The 25,928-nt window shown below is 39.0% G+C and overlaps 1 protein-coding gene across 1 annotated transcript in view; it reads right to left on the reverse strand.

Moving 5' to 3' along the window:
- LRIG1 (leucine rich repeats and immunoglobulin like domains 1) overlaps positions 1 to 23,195 on the reverse strand; it is a 146,120-nt gene extending 122,925 nt beyond the window's left edge. Inside the window, exon 1 of the mRNA XM_087708851.1 lies at positions 22,914 to 23,195. Coding sequence (XP_087564977.1) covers positions 22,914 to 23,119 — 206 coding nt within the window. The 5' untranslated portion in view covers positions 23,120 to 23,195. The remainder of the gene's footprint in view (positions 1 to 22,913) is intronic.
- Positions 23,196 to 25,928: the final 2,733 nt, after the last annotated feature.

The following is a 25,928-nucleotide window of genomic DNA, read 5'->3' on the forward strand; positions in this document are numbered from 1 at the left end:
TTGTGGACTTCAACTCCCAGAATTCCATGGCTGGCTCAGGAATTATGGAGTTGAAGTTCACAAGTCATAAAATGGCCATCGTTCCCCACCAGTGCCCTAGATCATCATGGTCACAATTCCTGCCTGTTGCTGATAGGTGCCAATGGCACATAGCCCAAACCAAATGAAGGACAACAGGTTGCCTGGAATGAGTTCCAGAAGATTGACTCCACCCTGATGTTGCTAACAGAAGCAAGGGTAAATCCTATAATGACCAGCAGGTACTCTTCCCAGGGAGGGACTTGCTACATCCAAATTAACAGAAACACAGTTGGAAAGGACCTTGGAGGTCTTCTAGTCCAACCCGCTGCTCAAGCAGGAGACCCTACAACTTTCCAGACAAATGGCTGTCGAATCACTTCTTTAAAATCTCTGCTGAAGGCAAGATGTTCCAGGGATTAATTGTTCTCACTGTGAGAAAAGAACAGAAAAGGAAAGGAAAAAAAGAAAAAGAGTGAGTGAGTGAGTGAGTGAGTGAGTGAGTGTGAGGAAGGAAGGAAGGAAGGAAGGAAGGAAGGAAGGAAGGAAGGAAGGAAGGAAGGAAGGAAGGAAGGAAGGAAGGAAGGAAGGAGGGAGGAAGGAGGGACGGGAGGGGAAGGGAGGGTGGGAGGAAGGGGGGAAGGAAGGGAGAAAGGAAGGAAGAAAGGAAGGAGAGGTGGGTTTCTGCTAGTTCAGCCTGAATCAGGCAAACCGGTAATGGCGATAGCGGGAGGCTCCGCCTACCCGCCCAGATGCTTCTGCACAGAAGAGTCACGCACGGACGCATGAGTGAACAGGTAGTAAAAAAAATTGGAAACCCACCACAGGAAGGAAGGAAGGAAGGAAGGAAGGAAGGAAGGAAGGAAGGAAGGAAGGAAGGAAGGAAGGAAGGAAAACATCCTTGAGCCCATTTGAAGGAGGTTATTTTTTGTGGAAGCAACTATGTAATCCTCTTGGCAATGATACAAAAACGATTTTTTTCTTCTTCCAGCTTACAGTCCTCTCGTCAAAGTATTAGCCAAGCATACCTTAGCTTGCCAAGACTAGGCAGACAAAGTAAGAAGCATTTACAATAGCTCACTTGTAGTTCTGTAACAGGGAGTTGAAGTCTACACATCTTCAAGTTGCCATGGTTGAGAAACTTTTGAGAAGAGAGTAGGATCTGCTCCATGAACAGCATTTTTTCTCTGCTGTCTCAGATACAGTGGTCCTTCTCTCACACAAAAGCTTTACCTGTCTATCTCTTGACTTTTGCACATGGAATGGCACAAAAGGTAATTCTGTCCTTCATTTCGGTTGGGCCAGGCCTACCACCAATAGACAAAAGAGACAAATAGGGCCAGCAGAATTCTTAACCGTGATCGTTTTCCTGAAAAAAAGTTAAATCCTCAAGGAATTAACTAGCAGTAAAAGAGAAGTAAAATATGAGGCTAGATGGAACCAAACCAAGCATTCCAGACTCTGCCTTTTGAATTGGGCCAGCTAAGCCTAATCAGTTCAGGACATTGTTTAAAATGTTTTGTCTAGATAATAATAAAAGAAAACTACAATTCTGCCCAGCAAACAAAACCTTGTTACATAAGAAATGATGTTCATAGTGTGTGCAAAAGAAATCAGCACTATTTCTCTGAGATAGGTTAAAAACTCAACCTTTAAGCTACAGGGGAAACTCAAACTATGAACAGTGTGGCCTATTCTCTGATCCAATTTCACCTCAAAATCACATACTTCCAGCTGTATTTTACACCCACAGCCAGAAAACTTTAAGCAGTTAGCCAGAATAGTGGTTGGGTATACACAGAGAGGCAAGACCAATTTGGGTTATTTTCTACTTGTCTTCCAAATTCTCATTTTTATAACTCAAGGTTTTCAATCACTTCCCAGCAAGGCTTTTTTAATTTGCCAGAACGTTGTTCTTTCAACAACTCTCGAAGCAATACAAAAATCAGCTTTCTACTGGTGATGATGGCCAAAACATTTCATATTCAAGATGCCCAGAAATCTGAAATTGTGTCCCGGTTTCACCAGAAATTTTCCAAACAATTCCAGAAATGTTCTGAGAGCTTGAAAAAAATGTTCTGAATTCAAGACAGTAACATTTCCAGCTCAGAAGATTTCCACAATGGTCACAGCAGCACCCAAAGACTTCTGCTAAGGCTTAAAAAAACTGCTTTGAATGCAAAAATTAACTGAAATATGAAATATTCTCAATTTTGAATGTCTTGAATACCTCTACTTTATTCTTAAGATTATAAACTTCAGTGTCAACACAGAAACAATTTGCATTCACTTAGCAGTCTTCTGAAGAACAGAAAAATAAAGGGATTTCTCTCCATTCTTTTAATACTAAGTATAACTTTACATAGAACAAAAATGAATAATCCATTCAGGAATTCTTCTCAGAATGTAAAAGGTTTTAAATTGGATAGAAAACAGGACTGCAGAGACACACACAATTTAATCACCCAACTTTCCACAGGTTCAGCAAGAGATCTGACAGATGGCCTTATTTGCGTTGGCTTGAACTAACCATTTGCATAATCCAAAAGCCTAATAAAACAGGGTCCAAGACAACACAAAGTTATATTTAAGTTCAATGAAATATAAGCACAACTTTCCTGTAATATTTGAATGAACAGGCAAGACAGGCAAAAGGGATAACATAATATACGTGGCCTCTTTTAATCCAATAAAGTCATCCACATATATTCCATTCTTTGTCCAGTTTGAAATTCTCTGCATAGCTTGAACATTTTCACAAAATCCACAATTGCAAAAAAATAGGCTTAAGAGCAGGGGTCTCCAAATTTGACAACTTTTAAAATGTGGACGTCAACACATGCTGGCTGGGGAAATCTGGGAGTTGAAGTCCACAAGTATTAAAGTTGCCAAGTTTGGAGACCCTTGCTGAAGAGCAATCATATGCTTTTAAAAGAATTTGCTTGTTTCAAAGAAAAAGGAATTATGTCCCAGTGGTGGAAATGAAAGCAAAACTAAACCATGAATATTACTGAAAGTTAATAATTTGGACATGCATGGAGAAAGGAGGAAAAAAAAACCCAGAGCTTATCAAAAGCCTATGGCAGGTGTCCCCAACCCCTGGGCTGCATCCCATTACTGAGTCGTGGCCTATTTGGAACCAGGTTGCACAAGAGGTGGGCTGGCGTGGATGCGTTTGCACAGCTCCAATTGTGCAAACGGCAGGCCAGCATACACAGATGTGTGCATGAAGCCCCGTTCCCCTCTTCCCCCTACCCCCCAACCAGGCGGGCCACCAATCCACAAAGGTTGGGGACTGCTGGCCTATGGGCAAAAACCATGAGAAATCTATAATACTTGGACAGCTGCACAATGTTAAAAATGCAACAGATGCATTAGGTACAGCAGAAAAAAGGCTGAATTTTCTTAAGTTGGGGTAAGGATAGAACATTAAGTGCTGCAAAGAGAAGATGAAGATGTTACCAAAAATTGGAAACAGACGATCAAACAAAATGGATGAATAAATAAGGTTTAAGATTGAGAGGAAAGTAAAATAGCTGAGCATCATTATGACAAATGAATTGTATGTTATTTTAAAATAACTATATCAAGACATGGAATGAAGTTAAAAAAAGACATGTAAGATGAGAGAAACCACAATTATCATTGCTGGAGAGAATTTCTATAATAAAAATAAATGTTTTGCTTTGAATTACGTTTTTATTTCAGACAATGGATCCATTCATAGTCATGGAATCGACATGGTTGAAAACTACTGAACATCTATTGCACATTTATTGGTCAATAAACCAGTTCTTTGGACAGGTGATAACATGCACTGTAACCTCCAATGCACTGATAACAGTGCTCTTCTCTATATAATAACGCTTTGCTAATTGCAGTTTAATTTTGAGAATCTTGAAAGGTCAGTGTTTCATTCTGAAGCTCTGCACCTGCTTTCATTTTCCAGAACAACTGATAATGAACCAGGAATTGCCAGGAAAAGATCCTGACCAAGCCCAGCTTTTTCCAACTGGAGATACCTATTGGCTTTAGACGCAATCCTGAGCATGCATGTTTCGATAAACATTGTATTAGGATTGTATTCACCATGCCTGGAAATGTCTCATTCAGCCTGCTGATCTACACAGATACCAGAAAAGCAGGGTATACTTGATGTGCCTTACGAAGAGGAGAGTTATGTTTTTAAAGAGGAAACATTTCTATTCTTGGTTTGGGAGCTGCTCTCTATGGACTGAGACCTAACCAGTAACATGCTATGCTGCTCTTCCAAAATAAACATATTACATGAAGGGGGTGGTAATGTCCCTGCTATACAGCTGACATGCTTCAGTAGCCACAAAGCTACCCAAACAAATGGAAGCAAAGGAATTCTGAACTGTATGTCTGGAAAAATAAACAAATCCCACACAAGACGAGGGAAGGAAATCTTCCTAAGGAATCTGGGATAAGACAGACAATGGCAGGCACCAAGTAGGATGTCGGACTATACTGCAAGCCAACTTGTGTTTGTTTGCAGCTTTTTTTTTTTAAAGAATCCTCCGATTCCATAAATGATTCCAGCTCATATCACAAGGTTTTCCTTAGCTGGTAAGAAAGCTGTTTTTCAAGAAAACTCATAGCATGAAAGGATGTTTATATCACAATTATAAGAGGCAATATTTTTCTAAGAATATATTGAGTTGGTTTCAAGTTATACTGAATAACTATCCCTACAATTGCATCTGATGGCTCCAGCTATGTGATATGATAGGGAAATTTCATAATCATGCAGGCAGAACTATGGAGAAATTTGGATGGCTAAATTGAGGGAATGCAGCATATTTCCTTCAGAAGCCTTGATGTTAGTTTGTTTGCTTGGTTATTTATTTCCTTATTCATTCATTCATTTAATTTATATAACGACTCCATCTGTGAATCTGGGTGGCTCACAGCAGTTAAAAATGGCATTGAAACAACAATGAACAAACTACAAAATGAAAACATACATACAAAATACCAACAGAAGAGAAAATTTGTAGCTCGGGGTTGAACTGTGGGATCCTTGGTACTCTCTGATCTTGTTTTCTTGCAGACATTTCATTATCTAAGTAGTTAATGTTATCAGTGCCATCAAAACTATGCTAAAATCCCTTATTAAAAATTATGTTAAAACATAAATGGCAGCACAGTACAATCCAGAGGCATGCTATTCCTTTCAGCTAGGTAGTTTCATTTTTATCGACATGAGATGGGCAGCTAGGCAGATGCGATAGCTAAATAAATAATTAAATTCATAAAAATAATTCATAACAATAAGAGGTTGATGAGGATGTTATTGTTGCAACGAAGCAGAACAACTACTGAACAGGTTGTACACCACAGTCAAATTCCCAGGACTAATGGCAGAGTCTTCTGAAAGGGCCAGCAGTTTACCAATTTTGGTCTGATATCTTAAAATGAAGGTTTCACAGGGTCCACGTTGCTAGATTAAATTTAACAATGGCTAAAATGTCATGCCATTCCTTAAACTAGCAGAATGAAACCAAGCAAAATCAGATATAAGATTTTAGGCATCTTGGAAATAACTTTTAGTGTCCGGTTTGCCAAATTCTAATCTAATCTATTTTTATAATATTCAGATTAATCCAGTTGGATGAGAGAAATGTTCACTTTCACATTCCAAAAATTCCATAAGTACTAACAAATTCTTCATTAGACTATGCAAAGAACTACACATAAATTGTCAGCTAATGTAGGTAAGATTCAGCCTCATCCACCCTATCAATTTAATAGGCCTACTCTAAGCAATGAGTTAATCTGGAGTCAACATTATAGCAAGATTAGCAACAAATAATCGTAAAGAGAAATTAAGTCCTCACACAATAAAGACAGATGTTGCCAAAGCAACAATGAGTTCAGGAAGTCATAGAGGAAGCTATTGAAAACCATTTGAAGAAATAGGATAGAAAGAGCATGGATGCCTTTGAATTTTGGTATTGGAGAACATTCCTGAGAATACCAAGGATATCCAAGGTGGGAGGGGGACAACAAATCAACTCAGAGTTCTCACTCAAGGCACAAATGAGCAGGTTTAAATAACTGTACTTTGGACACATTATATGAAAATCTAGTTCTCTTGAGAAGGTTCTAATCCTGGGAAAAGTAGAAAATAAAATACCAAGATGGATGGACTTATTTACAGAGAAGATCTGATGCAATAAATTGGGGACAGATCTCTTCCTGGGGAAAATCTATATACCTTGACTTACAATCATTCATCTAGTGATGACAGCACTAAAAAAGGGGACTTACGACTACTTTTCACACTTATGACTGTTATGTGATCAAAATTCGAGTCCTTGGCAACAGGCATGTATTTATGAAAGTTGTGATGTCCTGAGATCATGTGATCACCATCTGTAGCCTTTCCATTGACAAGCAAAGTCAATGGAGGAGGCCAGATGCATTTAACAACTGCATGATTCATGTAACAACTGCACTGATTCATTTAACAACTATGGTAAGAAAGGTCATAAAATGGGACAAAACTCACTTAACACCTATCATACTTACCAATAGAAATTTGGGGCTCAATTTGGGTGATAAATCGAGGACTACTTGTAGTTATTAAGAGTTGACATTGATTTGATGGTAGATAATAATCCAAATCACAGTGTATTAAATATTCTTTTAAAAACCCACTCTGAGAAATATGCTTTTTAAAATCAATCCAGGAATCAGGATGTCCCACTTGCTTTTACATTTTAACCAGTAGGAAATCATGATTCAGCTGAGCATCACATATTTTCCATGGAGAAAAGTTTTCTTTCCAGGAAAAGAAGACCTTTTAAAGCATTATATCAAGTCATAATCTTTACCCACTTATTCCTTTGTGCTGTCAACACAAAGAAGTAAGGTTCCATCCAAGTGTCTTTTTCTGTAATAACAGAATCCAAATCTAGGACTTACTCCTTGCCTTCTGTGTACTTTTGCTACTGAGCGTCTACATATTTATGAGATTAAAACCCAAAACCACTTTATATGTGCCCATATTTGAATAAATTTGGCAATAAAAGATCCAGACCAGTCTCTGTACAAATTTGTAGTCATTGTTCAGTTGCTAAGTCGTGTCCAACTCTTCATGACCCATGAACCATAGTATGCCAGGCCCGCCTGTTCTCAACTGTCTCCTGGAATTTGCCCAAATTCAAGTTCATTGCTTCAATGATACTATCTAACCATTCTGTACAAATTAATATACCATAAAGTCTGCAGGGAATGTAAATATATTTAAATTATGATCACAGTTTCAGAAATTAGTCAACAGGTTATTAGGGCTGATCAGGTTGGTTGGCACATGCTTGCTGAATGCTCTCCACCTACTGCTCTCACTATTTGGACTGATTAAAAAAAGCCAACAGGAAATCCCCATCTGTTACTTGCTTTCTAAACCCTATTTCTCGTTTCACTGCATTCCTCTTGGCTTTGAATTCTGATCTGCTAAGACAACAACAAATCAGAGAGCCCCCATTCAGATGCAACTTTCAATGAATCATGTTTGGTTTGCACAACCATTTCAATTAGCAAGACGGAATGGCCAAGCAACACATGCCAATACGACTTAGTTGCTCCCAATAAACCAAACTTGTGACTGATCTTGAAGAACTGTCAACGGCTTCTTCAGCTTCAATCTCAATAATATACAGGCAAACAATAGAGACAAACTCAAGGTAAAGCCCTCCAAACTCGATTGCAAAAAATACGACTACAGCAACAGAGTGGTCAACGCCTGGAATGCTCTACCTGACTCTGTTGTTACATCCTCAAACCCTCACAGCTTTAACCTTAAACTGTCTACCGTGGACCTCACCCCATTCCTAAGAGGTCCGTAAAGGGGGCGTGCCTAAGCGCACCAGCATGCCTACCATCCCTGTCCCACTGTCCCCATTTATTTGTACTCATTTTCTTCATTCACGTTCATGTTCATACTTACACCTGCTATCTTCTACATGTTTGACAAATTAAATAATTAAAAAAACCTTTTAGGGCAGGGCTGTCAAACACGTGGCCCAAGGGCCAGATGCATCATATACTGGCCACACCCACGCCTGGTTTAGCAAAGGGGAAAAAAGCCATAATACGTCCCGTGATGCCACCATGATGACACATGTCTGACAACCCTGTTCTAGAGGATAAGATGGGAAACTCAAAGTCTGCATATGGCCATCATACCCTAAAATTGGGCCCCCAACACTGAAAAAAACACAAGTGTTTGTTTTTTTTCACAGAAAAGGAAATAGGCTCATAAGTCATTAAAAAGAAAAGCCCCAGCTTGATGACTGGTATGACATCACTGGGTCACTATTCCAAATTGTGGTAATCCACCTAGAGGAAACAGCTGGGAATCTCTGGCATGAAGGAAGGCTTCAATTGGCCAACAAAAATATGGGAAAACAAAAACATGGAAGCGCTGCAGCACAGACCATAATATAGATTTCTGAAGTACAGTTTCTAAACTAAGAAATCTGTGTTTCCATATTACTATTATGCACCATCTATGTATGGTTAATCAACAGATATGTAACCCTGATATCTAGAAGGGTTTTTTTTTCTTTTGCTCCTGCTTCCCCAAATTTATTTAATTCCACTTGCTTTAAGAAAGAAAATATTTTCCTTATCAGTAAAGATATCCTCTCATTCTTTTAAAATCGCTAGAATACAAATGCCCCAAACATACAATTGGCAGAAGTTTTGATATTTGTTTCTCTCTTCTGGAATTCCATAGTCAGAACAAATGAAATCTAAGAACTGGCAGAGTCAAAACCAATAATTTCTTGTGAAAGGAAATAATATAACTAAAATCTACCTCGTTTTGGATGGTATTCGAGATGAGATCTCACAAAACTCCAACAGATAAACAAATTAGTTCAATTAGTTCAAATTATTTGAGAAAGCACAGATCAAAGGAATGTGCTCCACAGCTTAAGAGCAAAATCAACACCACAAGAAAAGGCTGGGACATAATAAAGGAGTAGGATGGAAGGACATAAGAGATTACGGCATTTCTATAACCACAAAATAAGCTATAAAATTGGAGTCTGTATAAGGGAACTTAAACCTCAGTAAATTTGCAAAAATTACTAAAAAAAAGTAAAGCTGAAGCAGCTTCTTGGATGAGAAGTGAAACATCTTCAAAGAAAAACCAGAAAGTCCAGTTGCCTCTTGAAAAAGCACCTTTGGGACAACCATGACCTGGATGACTGAGAATCTCCATAGACATTTAGCGACAGAGACAGGCTTCAGAGGATAATCAGAACTACAGGGGGGGAAAAATTACTGCCAACCTGCCTTCTACTGAGGACCTGTACACTGCATGAGTCAAAAAGAGGGCCATGAAAATATTTACAGACACCTCGCATCTTGGACATAAATTGTTTCAACCCCTACCCTCAAAACGACGCTATACACAAGAACAGGTTTTTTTCCAAGCAATATCACTGCTAAACAAATATTCCCTCACCACTGTCAAATTATTCACTAAGGCTGCATTACTATTCCTATTAGTCTTCTCATCATTCTTTCACCTATCTCCTCCCACTTATGACTGTAGGACTGTAACTTTGTTGTTCGTATCCTTGCGATTTACATTGATATTGTTTCCTGATTGCTTATTTGTACCCTATGACTATCATTGTGCTTATGATTCTTGACGAATGTATCTTGTCTTTTTATGTACACTGAGAGCATATGCACCAAAGACAAATTCCTTGTGTGTCCAATCACACTTGGCCAATAAAGAATTCTAATCTACTGAAAAAGTAAATAATTCACTGTTGGGCACCAGTTATGCTTTTTTAAAGCTTACATGCAGGTTTGGATACTTACACTCTATTTCTTATTTCCTAATGTATATAAATTTTTAAAAAGATATCAAAAGAATCCAAATCGTAAGAGCTAAGCCTCAAGTGCAAGAATAGCAATGGGGAAAGTGTCTACCTAGTTAGCATGAACACACTATTTGTTTGTTATTCCCTAAAACAGAACACCTATTTTGACCTCACAGGTCCACTCATTTCATCACAGACCTACCCACACTTGGCAAGTTGCAAAATCTTACTCACCAGTTCTCATAATATCCAAAGCATTAGATGCCCTTAAGAAAAGTGGGAGTCTTCGTGTACCCAGACATACGGATAAAAATCACATCACTACTACTCAAAACAACTAAATCTAAAAATGGTCAACAAACTTCCAATCTTAATAGGAAGTTGTGCTGTTTTTTCCGAACTGTAGGAATTTTGGAAGAAGTAGCACTCAAATATGCAGCAATGTGGGTTCCAAAGGACCAAAAATAAGCATATTTTTTTTCAGACTGGGGGCCATATTTGTGGTTTGCCATTTACAGGAGGGGGGGGACAGGAGTGGGAAAATGTTGTGTCTCATTGCGGCTCTAATGCACTAGAATTGGTTGTCTTAGTGATAGGACTTCCAAAGGGAAGGGAAGTCTACTCTTCTGGAGAATGTCTGGAGTTGGATTCGGTGTCAAATGGAACCAGATTTTCCTAATGTATTAATAGCTCTGTGTTATTTGTTGTGGTACATTTTTATCGATTCATGCTGTCATGGGTTTTTTTGTTTTGGCTGTTTGTTGCCTGTTGCAGTTCAATGGCATAGGAATTCAACAAATCATTTTTTGTCTCTAGCTTACCTTGCCTGTTCCCCTGTTTGTTTTTTGTAGTGGGGAAAGAAAGCTTGGAAGGGACTTTCAGAAAACTATTTTTTCTTGAAGTTCCCAAACTGGAAAAATAAGTTCAATGGGAGAGATTATTAAATGGCTCAATTGACAATTTATATACTACTTTTCCTAAGTCCCTCCAAACATCACCATATTTAAAAAGTTCAATGCCACCCATACTAGACAACCCTGACGTCATTGTAAAAGATGCTAAGTCTATTACATGACCCTCCTGTAAATGATGTGGTGTAAGTGAATCTAAGCAGCTCTTTGCATTCCAATAATAATATACTGCTTTATATTTCCAAGCAAATGGGGAAACATGTTCTCCATTATAGGAAAAGCTATGGAAAAATTGTCATTTTACCTGTTTTTATAATTTACTAACGACAGCCAGAAGACAAGTCAGGTGGGCTAGAAGAAAATTCAAATTCATGAAGAAGGAGCAGGGTTCGACTCTTAGCCGATTCGTAGGCAAAGTTTACTACAGTTTTAAAAACCTTCGTTGCAACGGAATACTTTTTAAAAATGTCCCGAAGATTACAATCTTCAGAAAAGTAATACACTTAATCATTAAGATTTTTTACCAGATCCACAGAAGACACAGCTTCTATCACTTAGTGACACAAAAGCCAACTATTTTAATACGAACCTGTGCAATAAAAACAGACTTTCAGAGGTTTAAGCTGCCTGGGCAGTGGGCTAAATTCCATCCATTGCCAGTTCTCTTCAATTTCCCTTTTTGTTGGCTAATGAGCCAGACTCTCATACACATACATGCACAAAGAGGGAGAAGCAGTTGTGTTTGGACAACTGGAAGCCATTTGAAGGATTGTATTTCATAGGGCCTCCAACCAGGCTGTTCTCCTATGCTATCCATTTTATTACTTCTGATAGTATTTGCAGATCAGCAGCTTCCTAATCCACCTTTCACTGTTGGTGGAAAAAAACCTTCCACTGTTGGTTTTCTGCACTCAGGAAAAAAAACAACAGATAAATCTCACTGTACATTTTGGGATCCGAAAGAAACAAAGGGTAAAATCAGTGATCTTCTTTATAATTGGAATATACTTGCTTCCAGAGAGCTGTGTGAGAGGTTTATATTTTTAAACAAAAATGTCCATAGTTAAAATTACAACAACGATCACTTGAGCTCTAAAATTATGACAGAATCACATTTATTTTATTTATGTGCTGCTTGTATCACTGACCAACTCTTGCAATCCTACAATACATAAAAAGGATTAAAACAATTCAATTAAGTCATATGTGATTTATTAAAGATAAAACTTCCTAGATCATTGTTCTTTATTCTGACTTATCATACTAGCTACCTTTTTGAGTATTAACGGTTGAATAGCGACTACATTTTAATAAAGGTTTGTTCACTTTCCTATACAGTAACAAACAAGCAGCACTTCAATTTTTTTACTCTATTTTACAAAATTTGTAAACCTGTTGTGTATGTTCTTTTTGTTTGGGTTATCTCTTTTCTGACTTTTTCTGGCTTTTAAATGTCTATTAAAGTATTAATATTACTATATTACTATCAAGAAATAATTTGAGGAGTTGTCCACCATTTAACACAGGTTGGGTGGATACTAAATAAATAATTACATTAAACACTGTGCTATAGATTTCTATCAAAACTTAATCTGACAATGAAAATTAAGGACAATTTCCTAGCTCACATGTATTTTCACAATCATGACGATTATTGATAAATTTGCCTTGTAAACCCAAAGCTATAATAGGTATCCTCACTTCCTGACTGCATGGTCATCAAACATTCAAATTGTTAGCAAACATTAAAAGTTATGATGGTGCTGAAAAAGTAACTTTATGATCTGTACAACCTGCACTGCAGCATCCCTGCAATCATGTAATTAAGATTCAGGGGCTTCACAACCAGCAGGAACTCACAACCATTACAGCATCCTGTTGTTACATGATTGCCAACTGAACACTTCACAGCTGGCTTCCAATAAGTAAAGCCAATGGAGAAGTTGGCAGTGCAATTGTAAGTGACATCTTACTTGAGGTCTGCATCACTGAGTGACAGAGTTGGCAGTTCCAATTTTGGTCATAAAGCCAGAATAACCTGTAGAGCAGGGGTATCAGACTCGCAGCCCGCAGGCCAGATGCATCACATACTGGCCACACCCACAAGTAGTTTAGCAAAGGGGGGGGGAATCACAATACGTCATGTGATGCCGCCGTAACGATGTGAGTTTGACACCCCTGCTGTAGAGTATTATTTGTCTTAGGGTATTTATAGTTCACTTTTTCTTCATAGGGACTACTTGTTTATATTTTATTTGTGCAAGCCTATGATATATTACACAGTGCCTGATTTTTACAGACTTCAATACACGGGGTCCTTGATGCTCTCTGAGCTTGTTTGTTTTCTTGTAGACGTTTCATTACCCTAACTAGGTAACATCATCAGTGTTACTAGCAAACAAACAAGCTCAGAGAGCACCAAGGACCCTCATTTCAAACCTGAGCTACAAATATTCTCCTTAATTGGTAGACTTGAATATGCTTGATTTTTAGGTTAAAAGAGCCCATGGCTAGAACTGATTTGAACTGTGAGCAGATTTCCCCCAAAGCCAAGTGAAATATACAGTCACTGGATCCATTTATACTTTTTATGTAATCCGAGAAAACACTCATGTGTAAGAGGTTAGGCACTCGAACTGTGTACCGTCCTTAGTTATAAAAGCTACTCTTTTGCACTGAATTGAACTGCTTGAATGGGCTAACACAGAAATTATTCTTGTATGGGCTTACACAGAATGATTAGTAATGAAGCAGATGTCCACATACCAGGATTTTGCTCATCTTCAGTGGAACAACTTAAAAGACACATTTGTAATTCATAAGGGATTGATTTCTACCAATCTCTGAACAGCGTATTTTTTTTTTATAGTGGTGCTGAATCTCATCCATTCATGTTAGAGTAATTCATTATTTTCGCACTAGATCTGCACTTTTGTCTACATTGTCTACACTTTTGTCTACACTTTTCCAGGAAAAAAGTTTTTTTCTGCAGATCACCAGGCATTTCAATTTTTAAATTCTGAATGTGGCTTGCTCACATTTCCTAATATGTATGAGATATATGTAGATATAAAGGTGTACAAGAGAGTAGCCAATTAATAAAACAGTTAATACAAGACAATCTACAACTTTGGAAATAAAGAAAAGCACCCATACAACTCTTAAACCACAATTACTCGAAATCACTTCCTCAGTTATGTTTACACCAGAGGTGCCAAGCAGCCTAAAAACAACAGGGCCAAGAAGCCAAATGGTGTAGCAATGCTCCCCATGAAGTCTCACAGAAGCTATGAAAACACAGGCACAAAAAAGGTCCTTTTTTCAAAAAGAAGTTCCTGGTCCATAAGGCCATTTTAGAATTGTAAAGTCACCCAGAGTCATATAGATAAAAATGGGCAGCTATAAAAAATGTACCGTATGTATGAATGAAGGGTCAAAATTTGCAAAATAGTGATGATACGAATTGCAATATGAGCTTCTACCATTTCATTCAACAACTTTCTTTCATAACTGACAATCAAATAGTCCCATTTATTATTCTCCCTCTGATCCACACCTACAGCATTTTAGCCTCTAAATGCTTTAGGACAGAAGCCAGGATCTTTCTCATTTATGTTCCAACAATAGATAAACTTATCTTCAAGTTCAACACTCTGCTCTACTATAAAGTGCGTCAAGAAAAACAACAGGTTGGAAGTCTCTGGATATTTAGGTTATAAAGCAGATATACACAGCTAATCTATGTAAGTGTACTTTCTTCCACTGAAAAGTCATTTTACAATCACTACTGTGATCTCACATGCATAGTTACACTGTTGTTACATCAGCTTCCCGCGAAGTAGCTAATGTTAGCTTTCTGCAGAAAAAACAATAGAGGGCACCTGAAAAAAGTTGATCTATTTATTATTGCTCAAGTTTTTGTATAATAGAAATTCTACTTCATCTTACACCATAACTAGAACTTTTACCAGGAAGCCCTCTTTTGTACAATAGTTTCAGTTATTTCTGGTAAAATCATTTGTCTCCAAATATCTCGCACAAGTTCTCAATTGAGAGGACACCTAATTTGCTATGCTTGGGATTTTAGAAGTAGCCTCAAGAAAAGCAACAAGTTGGAAGTTAAATAGAAGAAACACAAAGAATTCTTGTTGTCTGGAGACCTTTTAGACAGTCTATAATATAAATACTGAAATAGAATAGAAATGCTTTTTAGAAATCACTTGTTGCTTGCATGTACACTGAGAGCTTATGAACCGGATACAAATTCCTTCTGTGTCCAATCACTCTTGGCCAATAAAGAATTCTACTCTGCTCTGCTCTGCTCTGCTCTACTCTTTCTATTCTATTCCTCAAATAGCTTATTTATGTATGGCTAAGACACATTCATAAAATTATACCCAGTTTTGTTTGGATTTTCATAACTTGCCATATCCCCAAAATACATAGAGAAAAAAAATGCTTATCAATTCTATATTTCGTTAACTACTGGGGGAAAGCTACATTGCTCCTTTTGTTTACCAAGTTTGAACTGAAACAGAGAAATTACTCAGTTTACAGGGCACCAGAAAAAAAGAAAAAAGCAACACACCAAAAAATAGCAGCCTTCAATTCTTCTACATTTAGGATTTATCTTTAATTTTGCAAGCAATAGTCTGCTTTATTTTATTTATGTTAGCCCAGTTGCCTAGTAATATTTATGACTTACTCACTGATTAGAAGTAAAAATAGCTAAGACAAATAATTACTTGCAACTCTGTTAACTCCAACTTAAAATATTTTTTTCTTCTTTTCCTGCAAAATTCTTTGCTCTTCCTCTACATTCAAATAATAGTTGTGGTGAAGACGTGTGATATGACACAATCATATTAGACATCTACTATTTCAGCCCTTTTCAGCCTTGCATGCTCTTAAGGATATGGACTTAAAATTCTTTGAAGACAACCTCATAACAAGAGCTATGCTTCCTGGATACGATGGATACAAAAATAAGGAAATAAAAGGAAATCAGTTTTTTCTTAGAGAATTCTAAATGGATGCAGGAGCAGCTGATCTTAAAAGACCTCTGAGGTTGATCCAAAAGTGACAACTCCTACATTCCTTGGCATCCATTCAGTTCTACAGAATACATATGTTTCTGACATATTTTGCTCTGAAGACTGAACATCCGGATGGGGAAAATGTGTGTTGTTGTTTTAAAAAAAAAATCAATTCTAAACAACCCTGAGCATTTCCATATTCTGAAATGAACGCATTTATAAGAACAGAGGTATTTGCTGGCATATATGGGAATAATTCAGCTGCCTATCAAAAAGGTTGTTTCCCTGAAAAATGTGTCCTTCACCCCTACTGCTCCTCCCTTAGCACACTCTCACTCAAGCCCATTCATTCTTCACCTTTCAAACTTCCCCTTTGTAAGTGGTTCTGAATCTATTGAGTTGCAACTCCCTTTGTATCTGGCCCTTGCATTTCAAACTGCAATCACTGTGGGGAGGGAAAAGCCAAGAGTGATTAAAGGCTACAAAAAGTTTCCCAAGAGAAGAGGATCCCAAAGTTTGCTCCTAGATCCCAAAATCCATCAGATTGAATGATGCTTCAGAAAGCGCTAATAAGAACTATTCAGCAAGTGCTATAACCAAGGCACAGATCATATTCTTTCTTCATTCCTTGAAAAATCTATAGAAAGAGCCTTTCTCACAGGGCCTTTTAGAACTCATCTGGAGGTCATCTGGCTGGTCCTGGGCCCCACAATCTGGTCTAAACCCAACTACCATAATACAGGTCTCATTCAGGCTTTGTCTCTGTGGAACAGCCAAGGCTAACTTTAAAGGCTTTTGAAGAGAAAGGTCAAAGCACACATAGATTTTAATAACAAGTAAAACTGCTAATTAAAATAAAGCTATTGGTTTTTTTAAAAAAAATGAATGTTTTAGAATTTGTACAAGACAAAGATGCATGCGGAATTGCAAAACGGTGCATAACCAACAGGATGGTAGTCCAGAAGAAAATACGTTTTTGTGCATTGTGAAATTTAATTTTCAAATTAAAGAGAACTCTGCGTCTGACTTTCCTCAGTTGTGCACACTGGCTCCCTTCTACTTCTCCATTCTGCAGCAAGTGTCAACAAGTGTCACAAATTATCGCAGTAAAAATCAGAAAAGATAAGACATGAAATTGGAAAATGTTAAGTTGTAAAAATAAACCATTCAAATGTAATAGATTTTCATAACCATAAACTGGGGTGCCATAAAAATGATTTAATGCATGTACTTGTGAGCATACCCACTCAAATGATAGGGACACACAAACCTATTATTATGCATGCTATTGGGGCTACAGCTGCAGACTTAAGCTGTAATCCAAACCAGATATCCTAGGAACAAGTATAGTGTCACTTACAAAAGTCATTGGCGTATTCTTGTTTAATTATACTCAGGGCCTGAACAGATCTTAAGGCTGTGATCCTGAATAGATTTTCATAGGAATAGATCCTTTTCAACCCATGAAGGCATACTTTAGAACAGGTTCCCAAACCACTTCATGAAGTTTTAGATTGTCTATTAACCCCCAAACATTATATTAAAATAATTTAATAAATACTATTTTAACTATTAGTACTACAAATAATAACATAAACCCCTGAGATTGTCCCATCAATCTTTGGTGGGTCAATATTAAACACTAAGAACTCTGCTTTAATAAATATGTATGTCATTTTAGGTTTTATCATGATCTCTCAGAAAATTAAAGACCCAAATTTTAAAAATCTCAATACTTCTATCATCTATCTTGATTCTAGAGCTTTGGGATGTTTCTAGCAACAATAGCAATCTACAGTACCTTAAACCAGTAGCATGATTTCATAAATACACATGCCCATCACAGTAAATCAAGCAGAAGACTCCATTCAAGTCTCCCTGAATGTAACTAAGGAGGGGGTCACATTCTAAGACTCAGTGGAAAATTTACGGTCCCCAACTTCAATAGAAGCCTGTGAAATATGTACCCCATTGAACCAAAAGCATCATCAATCCATTTGTATGGGCAAGCCTATAACTCACTAAATAAATCTGCCATGCTCATGCAGACAAGGAAACATTCATCCAAACATCTCCATATATCTTGTTTTGGGGCAAAACAGATAGTGAAGTCCAGTAGAAGATATACCTCTATCTGTGCCTGTGTAGCATAAGAGAGGACCAGTCCTTCACACAAAAATGAAAGAATGTCCACTAGCTTTCTCTAATACAGGTAGTTCTCAACTTACAACCATTCATTTAGTGACCATTCAAAGTTACAACAGTAGCTTATGACCATTTTTCACACTTACGACTGTTGCAGCATCTCCATGGTCACATGATCTAAATTCGGAAGCTTGGCAAGTGGCTCATATTTAGGACATTTGCAGTGTCCTAGGTAATATGATTGCATTTTGTGACCTTCTGAAAAGCAAAGTCAATGGGGAAGCCAAATTCACTTGACAACCAGGTTACGAATAACTACAGAAATTCACTTAACATGTTTGGCAAAGAAAGGTTGTAAAATGGAGCAAAACTTGCCTAGCTGATGGGCATCTGCCCGTGGGCATGAGCCTAGGGGCCCCATACTAACCTGCACCTGGTATCATATAAATACAGCAACATATTTACTGCATTTTTTTATTAATACTAACATGCATTAATATAAATTAATATTGATTTTTTAAAATATATGTTTAATTTTATCGACCATTTACATTTTTATTCCTGTGAGTAGTTGTCGTAGGAGTCCCAGTACATTGCTTTGCCCGGGGCCCATAATGCTATTAAGATGGTCCTGGAACACACTAAGTTATAAAACATGATTTATAAACCATAAATGGCCAAGCTGATATACTGAACAATGCCAAACCACAATAGCCAGATTTGATCTGTGTACCAAGCTATTGGCATGTCATGCCAAGGGGAATTCTGGGAGTTGAAGTCCACAGATCTTCAAGTTATCAAGATAGAGGTAACTAATAGATAGAGGTAACTGCTCTGATAAGAAAGAAGCAGATACAGTACAGTAGCATAATTTGCAGTGACAAAAAAGAGAGCAAAGATCATTTTTCCAGAGTGTTACATCTCTGCATTTACAAACTGATATTTTTTTTCCAAAAAATCCAACCTAATAGTAAGAAGAAAATTTCAGACAATGATAATGGAATCGCTTGCCTCTTGGAGTTGTGGGTGTTCCATTAACTGGAGGTTTTCAAAAATAGAATGGACCACTGTTTGACAAGGATGGTATAAGATCGACGGCTTTGAGCAGTGAGTTGGACTAAAAGACCACTGTGGTACCTTCCAGCCTTTTGATTCTATGTTCTATGTCAGTGATAGCTAACCTTTTTGTCCTCACGTGCCCACACCCATAATGCAATGCGCATGTGACACTCCCCCTTGTGGGCCCCGCCTTATATGCATGTGCACGGGACACTCCAGCACTCCCTCCTGCAGCCCATTTTGGGCCTAGCAGACCTCCCTGAAGCCTCCTGGGACCAAAAACAGGGTGTGAAGGGCACACTGCACCCCCCCCTGTGCTCCCTCACATGTGCACACCTCCCAAATGTGCGGCAGAGACCCCAAAATCAGCTGGAGGAGTGTGCACATGCGCAGTGGAGCTGAGCTGGATAATGGCTTGCATGCCCGCATAGAGGGTTCCGCGTGCCACCTGTGGCATGCATGCCATAGGTTCGCCATCACGATATTACGTTCACATAAATATAATAAAGTGCAAGCAATGTCATTTAGCACAAATGGCTTACAAAATAATGTAAGTACCTTTAATTAATGTACTAAAGCATTCCCCATGTTTTTAAATGCAAGACAGTTCTAAAGTTTCATGTTAAAGTAAGCCACTTTGTACTATGTGTATGTAAATGAATTGTTGCTTATTGTAAAAGCTTAGAACTTTGTACTGATTCTCTCTGAATAAGATTTCTACGTACAAAACTAATACATAAATATAGGGCTACAAATCCAGAAGGAAACAATAAATCATAACTATGCCAAGGTGAAAGTAAAGCTAAAATCAAAGAGACCCCCAAAGACTAATTCTATTCCCCAAGCAAAGGGCCTCTTTTTCAAATGCCCAAACTGATTTCATGCAAGACCTTAAGTTATAGAGTGATTTGCTGTCTGTGTGAACTCTGCCATCATGATTTATAAACCATGGTTTATATCAGTCACGTGTGTGAACCTAAGAAATTACAGCTATTGTTAAGTAAACCACAGCTTTGTGTAATGCATGAACCCACCCACAGAAAGTTTATTTCAGGTGATGTCATATTTCTGGTCCAAACTGGATACAAAGGCCTCCAACGCTGATTAAAACACAGTTTACTAGCCAGTACGCACAATCCTAGTGAAACTTTCACAGGAATAAACAAAGACCACGGCCACAATACTGAAGACACACAGTAGGAGACTACTGTCATCAACAAACTGGGCATCCAAGCATGAGTTAATGTAAACATGATGTAATAAAATTAAAGGAGCTTGTCTTCATAAAAATATCCTCCTTACTTTATAGGTATCTTACTTGTCAGACAATACACACAGTTAAGCAACACTGGCAATGAATTACCAGTCCTAAAATTACAACCAAAATAAAGTTGGCACACATCAAAAAGCCACCCATCTGTCCTCTTGTAGCACAGCATTAACTCTGCGCAATTAACCTTCTTAAATAGCAAACATGCACTGCGAGGGAGAGTATTGCTGGCTTCTAGATGAAAGTTTAAAACAAAACCTTCACAGATTACAAGAATCAGCCGTAGGAAGTAATCACTGTTGTGGTTAACACAATCAAAAGATCAACCACTTCCTGATCTCTGATGGCGGAGTATAAGAGGTATACTCCATTCAGACTTTTATATATGTGGAAAGTCTGTTGCATATAACTCTTTGAGATAGGGGTTAGATAATACTGAGATAGGCAATATTACACTCTAGGGACTGGCAGCTCAATTATAATCCCATTAATCTTAGTTTAAAAATCACTCCACAATTGCAGTGGATATGAAGTCATTAATTCATTACTCTCATGCAAAGAGAATGGTTTATATGGCCTAGTAATTTATATAACATCAATAAAAGTAGACATCAAAGAAGGAAGGGTAGAATTTTATTCAAGAATGTGAGCTGCAAGCTATAGCTTCGGTATCTTAATGGCTATCTTTTTTCCCTCATGAAAAGAGCTTTTAAATCATTGTTTAAGTCTGGTTAGGTATCAAACTCTCCATGACAGATAAGGACATCTCTTTATCTCAATGTGATTTTGTCCTAATTCTGCTTCTCGGGTTGCCCGTAGGTTTCAATCTAGGCACAGATATATCCTACTCTGTTAAGGCAATTTGACATTTCTCAGGTTACAGTGTATGTTAAAGTGCTCTAACTTCTTTAAGTAGAATACCAGATCCATGTATAGTATATTTAAGTTGTCTAACTCTGCTAAAAGAAAGTTATTACAAGCAGCAATGAAAAAAATCATTTTCCAGGGATAATTTTAATGTTTAATAAATCAAAATTTAGATCTTTTGATCTACTTATGAAGTTCTATCTATCCATACACATTTATGAGCAGTTTTCTGCCTAAAAAGAATAGGAAAACTGCAGTCCTAATCATACATACTTCCAAGAAAATGTATCTACAGCCAAAAAGGAAATACTTGTACATAAGAGGTATGAAGAGAATCTGAATCACCAGCTTAGATAAAAACATGTTTTATTGCCCCATATTTTAACACCTGAACTATAAGATAGCCATATGGATCCCCAATCTCAGGACATCCTGAATTAAGTCCTGTAATTACTAAGTTGAGACTCATCAAACTATTTAACAGATAACAAGGGTCCAGTGTGCAGCAACCAAAGGAAAGGCCTACATCTGCAAACCATTTCATTTTTTTCTACCAAAAAAAATCAGTTTTCTTCACTTTGGACTGCAACTATTAATTCCTTAGGAAGCATAAAGAAGTGGCTTATAAAAGTAGAATATTCTTTGTCCTGTAGAAGCAAACAGCATTTATCCAATTGCCTTTAAATTTCACCACTGAATTAAAGATGAAAGAAGAGATAATCTTATCCCTTCAGAAGAAAAAGTTGAATAACTAAAGATTGGCAGAAAAGCCTATATCAGGTTTAAAAAAATCTATATCTGAAATCAAATGCTGTATCCATACAATATACAAATTACACTCTTACGATAATCAGATGACTTTCTATAAACCCCTACATTTGACAATCATGAGCTTCCTAAGTTTGTGCAGTAATTTTAAGGAGCTCTTATCATATACAACATGGGGTTTCCTGGGGCCTAATCTTAGGTTTTAACTAGAGCTGTTATAAGTGAAATTTAAGAGGGCATTGATATATAAAAACAAGGAGCTTTCCAACCTGCCAATCTTGTTTGACTTTAAAATAATTCTAATAAACTAATCCTACCTGACCACCTTCAATGCTTATTTCAATCATTAATTAGAATGATTTTTTTTCTTCGCAGACATGTTCAAAGCAGTCAGGTTTCACAGGATTATAGGATGAACCAGGAATATAGGACCTTTCAGAACAGACACATGTTGAACAAAGCAACTTGTACTGTGTATATACCTACCGCTAAGAGAAACTCAATTGGGAACTTAGGGAGGACAGAAGGTAAACATTATGAGTTTGCAGATTAGGCTCCCATGAAGAAGGAACTCTACAACAAACCTGCACCCACAGTTTGAAGAATGAGGGGGTGTGAGGTGTCCCCTTTAAAACATCTCATTCTGCAGAGAGTCTATAATACTGTAACTAGAAGGGGAATGGGCAGCTTCTTATTCCCTCTGGGTTCTCTCTTTTGAGGATGTGAGAACTCTCTACCCCCAAAGGGATGTCAGAGTTAGTTGCTCAGCAACTAGCTACAACTAGATATGTCAATGAAGAGGAAAGGCACTGTTATCACACCCTGCAAAGAAGAAAGGGTTAAAAACTGCCCTTCACGAAGGGGATGGAGACCTGGAGTGGAAAAAGCACTCACACATAAGGCAGAGTTTAAAAAAAAAATCTGGCATGCCTATCCAAAACAATCTAGACTTTGCAAAGGAGACACTTACAGATGAACTATCCAGGTGGGCAGTTCCAGGGGAACTCTTTCTAGTCCCCGGTTGCTGCAGTCCAAAAGATCACCGGTCCAAGTACAGTTGGAGTCATACTCCACGCAAGAGCCCATTTCCACGAACATTTGGAAAATCAAAAGCAGAGTCCAAAAGGCATCTCGGAGGAGTGAAGACCTCCTCTCTCCCCATCCTGACAGCGCCATTTTGTATCCTTGTGGAAAAGCCGGGGACCAAGAGCATGCACAGAGTGGAAACACCCAGCCAAAGTTTAGCGGGGGGGGGGGGGGGGGTTTCCCACTCGTGTTGTTTTTCCCCGCTTTTCTTTCTCCTAGACCTGAGCTCTTGGCTCCGAGGTCAGCAGGCCTCCAAGAAGCCCTTGGTTAAACCATGGCACCTCAGTCCAAGCGCCGGCAAAACTCCTTTCAGTTTTCTCGGGGTCCGATCCCGGCGCAAAAGGGATCGCAGCGGCGGCTCTTCCACGCAGCAGGATTTTAAGAGTCTCCAACGCCGAGAGGGAAGAAGAAAGCAAGCTCTTGGCCCCGGCACGAAGCTGCTAAAGATCCCCTCCGGGATTACTGCTCGCGGGCTAAGCGAGGGACTGGGTCCTGTGCTGGGGAAAAGGGAGCCCGCATCTTTTCGGCTGCAGGCTGCCGCGCCTGGGCCGAGCCCGGGAAAAGCTCCACGCACCCAAAAAGTTCCTCCTCTTTTCTTCCCCTGCTGCTTCTCTCGCCTCCACCGCTGCAAGAGGAGACCGAGTCCGAAAGCTCAGCGGAGTATAGAGACCCTAGCTTTGCAGCGGGAGACAGCAACGCCGATGCCTGGCCCTTCTTCCTCCTCGGAGGCTCCGACACCTTTCCCTAGCACGGGCGAAGCGGTGCTCGCTCTATCTCCGCCTCCGCAACTTTCCCCTCTTGGCTTTCCTTGCTGGCTCTCCTCCTCCTCCCGCCTCCTCGGGCACTGATCGCGCCCCGCTCGGGAGCAGCCAAGCCAAATCGAGCAATCCTCTCGGGGCGCCGGTGCAAGCGGCCAGTCAGTCACCTTCGCGTCCCCACCTCCCCGGTCCGCAAAGTCACTTTTCAGTCCCCCCGAGCGTCGGTTGCCCAACTCAAGCCCACGTTAGACACATTGCAACATGTTCCGTCCTCTTTCCGCTCTCTTATTGGCTCCTGGGCATTCCGCGGCGTGCCCGCGCGCTTCCCGATTGGACGGCAAGCCTTTTTCTCCCGTTCGGATATACAACGTTCCATTGAGGTTGGCAGGCCGTCAATCAGAGGCGAGAGGTCCCGCCTCCCTTTCCCACCCAAGGTGTGAAAGCGGGGAGACTCCTGGTTCGATCCGAGCGTCTTAAAGGGGAAGCGCGTTGTCAGCGGGAAAAACCAAACGCATCTTCCTCAACCTCACAGGTTGGCTCGGTCTCTTGAGATCCCGGCCTTTGAGTCATAAGGAGCCCTGAGCCATAGAAAGTCCTTCGAGCTCCCGACTGGATTACTGATATTTTAAATGGAAATTTAACTTGGGAACCAGAAATTTCCAATCGGAGAAAAACGAATATATAACGCACCAGTTGTGTCTGGGTGATTTGCTATATGACAGGGGGAGGGGAGTAGATTTTTTTTATTGTATTTGTTTTATTTTTTATTTATTTTATTTTTGATTTTATTTATTTCGTCAAGCATGGATTAGATAACATATATGCATAAACTTGATTATAAATACATGAAATGAATACGAATACAAGGGAATATTAGGACAGGGACGGTAGGCATGCTGGTGCACTTATGCACGCCCCTTAAAGACCTCTTAGGAATGGGGTGAGGTCGACAGTAGACAGCCTAAAGAGTGAAGCGAATAAGAAAGGATTCCTACGACCTCAGACTCAATGATCATTTGGGTCCCACACGATTAGTTACCGTTTCTTATTTCTTAGGGTTAACGAACCTTGGCTGCAAAAATCCGGCCGATCGCTAGAGAGCAGCAGAGCGACACAAAAAACTAATACTTTGCTTCACCCTAAAGCTGTCAGAACTGCAGATTTCTTGCAGTTCTGCTCATCACTTGTTTGATTTTGATAACTCTTTAACTGTTCCCTTCCTCGTCTCTGTGAAAAGCATCCTGGAAACAGGGTAAACCAACTTCTGAGTTTTTCTGGGTCATTAGGAAATATTTGTGAAATTCGATCCTGCCCTTAAAAAAAAAATCCACTGCATTTTAATATTGGTTTTCTTTAAGAAAGGAGTGTTGGTTTGTTTTTAAAGAAAAGTAATTGTTTTGCACAGCTAAAATGTTCAAGAATGCTTGTATTTCAAGCTTCCTATTATGGAAGAGAGAAAAGGTTCAACACCCAAACATACATTTGAGTGTTTCGATTGCCTTTACTATAATTCCCCTCCCATTAGTATGATTTCCAGAGGGATCAAATAATCATTTTAGTTCTGAAGTAGCTTCTCCTCCTCCTCCCTTCTCCTTTCTCCTGTCTCCTTTCTCTTCCACATGCAATGCCTTTCTTTGCAGGGCTAGGCTATGAGCTTTCATCTGGCATGAACCAGACAGTGGAGATCTGGCAATAGTCAACTCCAAAGACCCAACCCAAAGCAATCCAAATTAGATGGACTGAGAGGAAGGCAAATACATGTAGGATCAGGAACACAAATTCTTTTTAGCATCTACTTAAAGCCATTGGGGAAAGTCATCCATCAGCATAGAATACGGTATCATCAGTACTCTGATGCTAGTTGTGCATCTCTGTCCCCAGCAATCGAAGGGAAGCTGTCAAGGTTCTACTCCAGTGTCTGGAGGAGATAGTAAGTACGGGATGAACTGCCACATCATTTCTAAGACTTAAGTGGCTGTGAGTTTGAGCCTCTTGGCTCTTAGAACTGGAGAACTTCATTCTTGGGTCTGAGTGGGATTGCTCTGCTTACACTCAGATTCCGTGCAACATCTGGGTCCTCCTAGATCAGGGGTTGCAAACCTATGGCACCTAGACTCATAGCTCCTGCTTGAGCGGTAGAT

The sequence above is a fragment of the Thamnophis sirtalis genome, unplaced genomic scaffold, assembly GCF_051295495.1.
Source record: "Thamnophis sirtalis isolate CommonGarterSnake01/CBP01778 unplaced genomic scaffold, rThaSir2_p1.2 scaffold_3, whole genome shotgun sequence".
NCBI lineage: Eukaryota > Metazoa > Chordata > Lepidosauria > Squamata > Natricidae > Thamnophis > Thamnophis sirtalis.